Source organism: Arvicanthis niloticus, chromosome 16 (assembly GCF_011762505.2).
Source record: "Arvicanthis niloticus isolate mArvNil1 chromosome 16, mArvNil1.pat.X, whole genome shotgun sequence".
In the NCBI taxonomy this organism is placed as follows: Eukaryota; Metazoa; Chordata; class Mammalia; order Rodentia; family Muridae; genus Arvicanthis; species Arvicanthis niloticus.
This window is the reverse complement of record NC_047673.1, coordinates 22,569,921-22,578,493: the sequence shown is the minus strand read 5'-3', so window position 1 is coordinate 22,578,493 and position 8,573 is coordinate 22,569,921. Positions and strand designations below refer to the sequence as shown.

At 49.5% G+C, this 8,573-nt stretch overlaps 1 protein-coding gene across 2 annotated transcripts; it reads right to left on the bottom strand.

Moving 5' to 3' along the window:
* Positions 1-1,265: 1,265 nt before the first annotated feature.
* Dusp26 (dual specificity phosphatase 26) lies at positions 1,266-8,138 on the bottom strand. Of its 2 annotated transcripts, none has more exons than XM_034521014.2 (4): positions 7,353-8,138; positions 5,581-5,876; positions 4,414-4,628; positions 1,266-2,102 (listed from the first exon to the last, which is right to left on the bottom strand). In XM_034521014.2, exons 2-4 carry the CDS (start codon positions 5,799-5,801, stop codon positions 1,903-1,905), a joined length of 636 nt encoding a protein of 211 aa, XP_034376905.1. In that variant the 5' UTR covers positions 5,802-5,876; positions 7,353-8,138; the 3' UTR covers positions 1,266-1,902. The 2 variants fall into 2 exon arrangements, with proteins under 2 accessions (XP_034376905.1, XP_034376904.1); XM_034521013.2 differs by having other exon boundaries at positions 7,762-8,077.
* Positions 8,139-8,573: the final 435 nt, after the last annotated feature.

Genomic DNA, 8,573 nt, shown 5'->3' with positions numbered 1-8,573 from the left:
CCCTCCCAGCTTGAGATGCAGTAAAACACAGAAATAGAGCTAGGACACTAACTAATAACAGTATACAATCAATCCACCTCGGAAGGTCGTCTTGAAACGTGTTCTTTATTCATATATACTCTGGAAGTCACGCTTTCCTGCTAGAAGTGAGAGTCAATTCCAGCTTCCACACTTGGGAGTGGTTATACACTTCATATATATAAGTGACCTGAAAATTTTTAGTGCATACATTTGTGAGAGTCTCTCTGTGTGTGTATGTGTGTGTAAGAGAGAGTGTGTGTGAGTATGTGTGAGTCTGTATGTGTATGCGTGTGTTTGTGTGTGTATGAGTCTATATGTGTGTGTGAGTCTGTGTCTGTGTGTGTGAGAGTGTGTGTGTGTGAGTATGTGAAAGTATGTGAGTCTATGTGTGTGTGAGTCTGTATGTGTGTGTCTGTGTATGTGTGAGAGAGTGTGTGTATGAGTCTGTATGTGTGTGTCTGTGTATGTGTGAGAGAGTGTGTGTATGAGTCTGTATGTGTGTGTCTGTGTGTGAGAGAATGTGTGTTTGTATGTGAATGTGTGTGTGAATCTGTCTCTCTGTGTGTGTGTATGTGTGTGTGAGAGTCTCTCTCTCTCTCTCTCTCTCTCTCTCTCTCTCTCTCTGTGTGTGTGTGTGTGTATGTGAGAGTGTATGTATGTGTTCGTGTGTTACAGCATGTATCTATCTTGCTGGCCCATTTTTCCCCTGTATTTTTTTACTTGCACTTTCCTCTATCCTCTTTGCCCATTCTGACAGATGTTATCAGAATAAAAGACAACACGATTTACTTTCCTCTAGAGTTGTGGTGGCTGCCCGGTGGTTGAGGTAGCATGTTCTTCTTGATTGTCTACAGTACTAACGCTACATTCCTCTGAGGGAAACCTGGAAGGATTTGAAGAGAAAGCAACTTTTTCTTAATACGTTAGCACCTAAAAGTAAGACACTTAGGGCTGATCTTGATTTAAGATTGACATTCTGTTGTCTCATCATCCTGAGGGGACAGAGAAACCTATACTTGAAAGATGAAAGACGACTCTCATCTGAACAGTACTGCCAAATAGCTACAGACAAGAAGATTTTGGTCCTCTGCTGCCTCCTTGTGGATAAATTGGAAACAACAACTCAGTCTTTTATAGTGTTGTATAAGACTTCGGTGGAGGGTTAGGGAGCTAGAAAGTGAGCCTGGGGATCCCAGAAGAGAGGGGTCAAACTGTTAATGACATCAAGACACTTTCTTCTTTTTCACCTCTTTATTTTTACTCCAGACACATGGTTTTCAGTGAGAATATGACCACCTAAAGACTCCAAGTCATTTGACCCTGAGCAGCTCCCGTAGGGTGTCACGTCAGTCCTCACACACCTTGACTTCCTGGTGTTGCACAGCGGTAGTGCCTCTGCATTTGTGGCTTTCACACCACTCCATCACCGACTGACTCTCTGTTGTTTTCTGCAACCTGTACCACCTTCCTTCACGTCCACGTTGCTGCATCCCTGACATCCCTACTGCTCAGGTACTGCAGGGCAGTGGTCCTTTTGTTTGCAAAGTGAGAGAGGGGACACTTGAACACAATGAGGGGAAGCGATTCTGAGTCGTTTGGGTACACCCTGCTGGAACCCAGGGCTGTCGGAATCATAGAGCCATCCTCTACTTACAGCCCAGCTGCTTCCTTCCCGGGTCAACAGCCCCCACAAACCACAGTGCCTAACCTGGCTCTCCATCCGAATCCCCAAAGAGCCACAGTGGTTTTGGGGCTCTTCACTCTCCTGCCACTGGGGGAGGATGGGTTGTCTGGCCTTTCTACTACCTTGCCACCTGGGTTTTCTCTTCCCAAGCTGGGAGCCAGGAAACCACCCAGAGACCTGGCCTGATTCCTTTCAGCTCATGCCTCTAGACCCTGCCGCAGCCTACGGTCCAGGGCTAGGAGTTGCCTCAAGAAGCCCCGGTTGGGGATGATGCCTCGGTGGTCCTTGACTTTCTTGATGGCCTCCACAAGGGTGAAGTGGTGGTACAGCATGAGGTAGGCCAGCACCAGGGTGGCAGATCTGCTCACTCCCACCGCACAGTGCACCAGGATCTTCCCTGTGAAGAGGAAGACACAGACATCTGAGAGACTGCTGTGTGGAGGCCTGGGAGAGGCTACGGAGAGGTCAGCACAGTCCACTTGGCTATAAGCCGTGGCATACGGAGACAGGACTGGGCAAGGAAGAGTGGTGTAGAGAATGTAGATCCTGGGCTGGTGACATGGGTCAGTGGGTAAAGACATTTTCCATACAAGCCTAACAGCCTGAGTTCTATCCCCAGAAACCATATAAAGGTAGGAGAGACCTAACTCCATAAAACTGTCCCCTGATTTCTGCAGATACAGCATGGCACGTATATGTGCACACACCACACATGCATACACACACACACACACACACACACACACACACACACACACACGTATATTCAATAGGAGAGAATGCATTTAGGATGAACAAGACCCTGAGCTGGATTCCCATCACTTCAAGACAAACAATAAGGGTCCCTGGCAAAGGAGAGAGGCCTGAGAAGAATGGAAGGAGAGGATATTCTGAAGCTCAGTGTTTAGGAACTTGAGCAGAGATCAGGGGTAGAGTCTTATTCCTGATGTAACTCGAAGCTTTGAACAGAGCAGAGATTCAGCTGACACTGGTAGAATGCATCAACAGAAATCCTTCTATGTTGTGTCTAGCCTCTTTTAGGTCTCCACCACCCTTCTCTGTGTGCATGTGTATGGTGGATGTATGTGTATGTGTTCACGGTGTGTGTGCACATGTGTGTGTACAGGTGTAAATGTGTACATGGAGGCTAGAAGTTAATATTGGGTATCGTCCTTAGTTGTTCTCATGATAATGATGATGATAGTGGTGGTGGTGGTGGTGGTGGTGGTGGTGATGGTGATGACTGAGGTAGAGTCTCTTATTGAACCTTGATTTTGCAGGCTATTTTAGATAGACAGGCTGGCCAGCAAGTGTTGGGAGGCCCTTGTCTTTGCCTTCTCAGTGTTAGGAGACAGTACCCTTACATGGTAAGTGTTTTACGGACTGAGCCATTCCCTCAGACCCTCCTTAACTCTTTTATTGCTTCATTTTTTTTGGTATTTGAGACTGAGTCTTGATACATTGCTCAGGCTCAGCTCAGGCTTGGGTTCAAACAGGGCTGCTGCTGCTGTAGTCTCTGGAGTAGCTGGGACTGATGGGCATGTGACATTACACCCTACGTCCCCACCCTTCTATCTTACTGTTTCCCTCAACTACTGAATATATTTTTATTTACATATATAATTGTTTCTTCTTCTTCTTCTTCTTCTTTTTTTTTTTTTTTGTTTTTTTGTTTTGTTTTTCAAGACAGGGTTTCTCTGTGTAGCCCTGGCTGTCCTGGAACTCACTCTGTAGACCAGGCTGGCCTCGAACTCAGAAATCCGCCTGCCTCTGCCTCCCAAGTGCTGGGATTAAAGGCGTGTGCCACCACCACCTGGCTATATAATTGTTTCTCAATATTCTGAGTGGATTGATTCCAGGACAACCGCTCCATTACCAACATGCACAGATGCTCAATTCCCACATAGAAAACAAAATAGCATTTGGATAAAACCTACAGGGCCCTCTTATACACTTTGGGTCATCTCTAGATTACTCATGTCCACTAATAAAGTGCAAATTCTCTGTAAATAGTTGTCATGTTATACTATCCATGGAATGATAAAAAAAAAAAAAAAAGAAATAAAAAGTCTGAACATTCTGATATCCTTTCCCCCCAAATATTTTCAGTCTGCTGTTGGTTGAATCCACTGATGCAGAACTCAGCAATACAGAGGGCTAACAGTTTTTCCCAGACAACTGAAAATTTAAGAACCACATTTAAGGTTAAGAATGACAGGAAAACATGGAAATATGTAAAAAAAAAAAAAAGTATTAAAGGTCCAACACTCATAACCTCAGCATCTAGGAAGCAGCTTGCCCTGATGGATGGCCCTAAAGGATGCATGCCCTCATCACTTTTTTTAATGTATACCTTGAAAAAAAATAGCAGAGAGGATGCTTTTTTTTTTCCTTAGTGCTAGGTCCTGTGCATTTTGCCTTATTGCCTTTTGTCTTAAATGTATTATTTACTTAATATATTTGAGTATACTGAAGCTTTCTTGAGACACACCAGAAGAGGGCGTCCGATCCCATTACAGATGGTTGTGAGCCACCCTGTGGTTGCTGGGAATTGAACTAGGGACCTCTGGAAGAACAGTCAGTGCTCTTAACCGTTGAGCCACCTCTCCAGCCTGTCTTTTTGTTAAACTGTTGTTCCATCCTTGAACTCCTGGGGCTTCTAAAAGCCACACCCATTGTTCTTTCTGCCTTTCTGCTTTCCCTCCTACCTCCTGGCTGGCTCAGTGCCCGATGGATGAAGTCCGCAGCCGTCTGAAAGTGGACGCTCATGTCAAAGGCTGGCGAGTCATGGGCCTCGACACCCAGGTAGCGGATGCCTAGCCCCTCGTAGGCCTCAGGGGTGCCTCGCCACCTGTTGTGGGAGGCGTTGAGGACGTGGGTGATGCCCAGGCGACGGAGCTCTCGGCGGTTGTTGGCCATGTCCCTGTGTTAAATAGAAGTTAGAAGAGGGATAGGGAGGCCCACAGTGCCAGGAAACTTGGCTAGGTTCTGCGGTTGGCTGCATACCTCGCTGTACTTACTAACAAGGTGGAAGAGAGGAAGATGGCTGTAATAAAACACGGGGAAGTAGAATTTCCCCTGGTCTGTAGGGTTCTAAATTAGGATCAAAAGATTCAAGATTCGGAAAACGGGTTTTGATCTCACGTGAGGAAGTGCACTTTCAAGAGAGAGAGGTCTAGCTGACTAGAGGCTAGAACACTTCCAGAAAGAGTGATTTTCCTGGCACCAGGGTGTTCAAGCAGGGAGAAGTTCTCAGCGGACGGACCTGCGGTTCTGTGGAGGGAGCCGTACATCAGGGGCTCTGTGCAGCCTGCTTATATTTCATGCCTTTGCTGGGGCTGTAATTTCATGGTAGGATGCATGCTTAGCCATGCAGCACCCGTGATTCAGTCCCCAGAACCGATACATGAATGCAGGGTCTGGAGAGATGGCTCAGTGGTTACCAGCACTGGATGAGTTCAATTCCCAGTTTGCCCCTAGTGGCTCACAACCATCTGTAACATGTAGTTCCACAGAATCCAGTGCCTTTTTTTGGTGGGCACACATTCTTGCAGGCAAAAACCAAACAAAAAAGCCCCATATACATAAAATACATAAATAAGTAAGTCCCTGATAATCTGTAGATTATATAGGTCCGACAGTCATTCCCAGTCCTCTATTATTTTATATTCTCCTTGACACCTGGGAACCTTTTCTGTTTGCTTACTAATTGCTCTAGGGCTCTTACTTTATAGTCATTGTCATTCCTCTGTCCCCTTTAATCTTCAGCCTGGAATCAATAAGGTAAGTCCGTGTCTGCCTACCACCCTCCTCTTTTCTCCTTATACACACACATGCACACACTCAGGCACAGTCCCTGGCCACCCATTACTTACTGGTCTCCGAGGTAGAGGCCCGGCCAGACCTCATCGGCATGGTTACAGGCTGTCTTGCCTGTGTAGAGAAGCCTTTCCAACTCAAAGACGTTGAGGAAGGGATGGTGAACAGTGGGCATGTCCTCCAGGCTTCCCCGAGTACGAACGGGAGACCTTGAGCTGCTTCGGGAGAAGCGAGCCATAAACGTCATGGAGGTCCAGAGCCAGTTACCGGGGCACATCTTCAAGGTGGCAGAAACTGTGGCCAGTGTGGACGGGTTTCAGCGATGACGGACTCAGTCACCAGGTAGCTGTTGCTGGAAGCAAAAGGGTATCAGGCACACCTAGTGAGTTCAGAGCAGCTCTTTCCTTTCCTCTACATAGGTCTGGGTCCTGGGCAGTAGGTTCTTAGCTGAGAAAAGGCAAGGCTAGCCCAGGATCTCAATTGCCTCCTTTCTCAAGCTGCTGTGGGTCTCTCCACTAAGCTCTGGCTCTGCCATATAAGGAGGTGGGAGTCACATGTCCTTGTTTACGGGAAGAAGGAGCTAGCTGCCCAGCTAGCTGGGTTTCTCCTCCATTGCCCCACCCCCCACTGCCAACAGACACAGAAACGCACTGACATATACACACTGGCTGCTTTGGTGAGCCTGGACACTTGTCAGCCCAAATCTGGGTCTCATCCGCCTGGGGTTATAGGCAGAGTGTACAGGGAGCTGGGATGTGGATGGAAACGGCTGTAGAGCCATCCAGAGAGGATCCTCAGGAAGGTAACAGCAGCTGGGACCATGACAGATGCCAGATCTGCCTCCTGGGTGACAGAGATGAAGCACTTTAACCCATGCCTGCCCCACATGTCTCAAAGATCAGCTTGTCATGGGGAAGGGCATTGGGAGCGGAGAATGAGGAATGATCACAAGAGGAAAAGCGAGTTTGGGAAAAATACTTGCTGAACATAAGAGCTGATGGAGGGAGGAAGGCTTGAATCTATGCACACAAGCCTGTGAGTGGGAGGAGCCCCTCCTTTGACTACACCTCATCCCTAGGGAGAGAATTCTGAGTCAAAGCAGGGTTGGAGCTTTGTGTCTGTGTCTTGGGGGGGGGGGGGGGGGGGGAGGGGCCGAAGTGAAAAAGGCAAGGGGAGAAAGTGTGGGGATGGGCTTGGTGGGTGGGACTTGGGGGTTCCTGCAGGCCCCAGAGCAGCTGGGAGGTTCAGAATTGCCATCTTCGTTACTGTTGGTCTGCACAGCTCAAGGAGCAGCGTCAGCCATAAGGGGCCTAGCAGGCGTGTCTCAGAGTACCTGTGGAGAGCAGGCACTTGGGAAGGTGGGACCCTGCTTTGAGCCTCACAGCTGGAAGAGACTGCCTTTGAGGCTTGCTCTAGGACATTTGGGAAGAGAGACAACTATGGAAGACCTCCATCGTCACTTTCCGCTATGGTCCTGTATGTTAGGTGAGCTAACCTGCAGCATCCCTCTCCCCCTACCCCCATTCTCTGTGCTGCGGTCAGCCTTAGGGGCCTCAACTGAATGTCCAGCAAGAAGAAGCCATCTTGGCCCATGGCCACACAGTGATTCCCTTCATACACTCCCAGCCTGGCCTAGCTCTCTCTCCTCCAAGGGTCAGTCTCTCAGAACACACCACAGACAGGGGCAGTGGGATCACAGCTAATAAAGGATGAGTCTATACTTGAGAGTTCAGGGACAGATAGGTTTTTCAATGGTTTGTTTAGAAGAAGCCCCCAAATCCAGAACTACCACTGACACCGCCCCCCCCCATCACCCCTCAGCACTTACCTCAACTCCTGGGGCTCAAAGCCCCATCCTTTTCCCCCAGCAACAACCTCTCTCAGAATAGATTCTGCTGCCTAAGTGATGGGGAAAGGCACCGGGCTGACAGGAGAGCAGAAGCAGCTAGCCGCTGTCCTCGGGACTGTTCCTCTTGGTGTAGAGGATCCCAGCTCAGGCAGGAATACACCCCTGGGCCTTTTCCAATCCCATTAACCCGCCACCAGAGGCCCTGGCCACTGCCCCCCTCCCTACGACTGCTGTCGCGGTAGTAACAGGTTCGTGGCTGTCGCCTTAGCCCTGTGCCAACCCAGACAGCCTGGCGCAGCGGGGAAGCAGGGAGCAGCGAGGCGCGCGGCGATGCCCCTGTGCTCCTGCCCGGGCTTCGACTCCTGTCCCCGCGCCCACATGTCTCTACCTCCTGGTCGCAAGGGTCTCAGATCCCGAGGTGGCCTGCGGGCTCCTGCAGTCCGGTGCCCATGGCTCCTTCGCGGCCCCCGCCGCTGCGCCGCCGCCCTGGCGCGCAGGTGGATCGCAGCTATTTTTAAGCCATGACACGCACATCGAAGCAGGTTGCTCTCGGTGTGCGCGATGGTGACACCCAGGGACACCGTGTCACGCAGCGGTGGGAGCCGCCACACCGCAGCGACACGGCCCGCCCCTGTTTACAGCCCCCGCGCAGGCCCGCAGCCCCGCCTCGCGTGCACGCCAGGGCTGCTGCCCCGCGGACCAATGGCGAAGCCTTGTTGCAAGACTTTCCAGACAGGGTCTTCACACTGCTCGCTCTTCCCAGACAGAATTAATGAATTACAGACGGCCTGCTCCACTCTTCTCTACACTCCAGAGAACAATCCTCAGACACCCTTGCTATTAATAGCGTTTACCATATGCTAGGCACTTCACCTGTCTTGGGGAGTTTTATACTCATCTGAGGTGTATAAGACAGGCATCTTCATCTGCATTTTGTGAAGGGAAGATACTGAAGTACAGAGAGGCTAAGCCCAGGTCACCAGCTAGGTATTGATAGAGCCAAGCTTCAGAAGATGATAGCGAGACTATATATAGTTCTTGCTATGACTCTCCCAACCCTGCTTCCCATACAAGGAAGTATGCACCTTGCTTCATTCAGAAAGTCATTTCTGCATCTTCAGCCGTACACGCCACCCACCCACGAAGAAATGAATTATTTCTTTCTCACATGCTGTCGTTTAGTGGTGTTTGCTATCACCT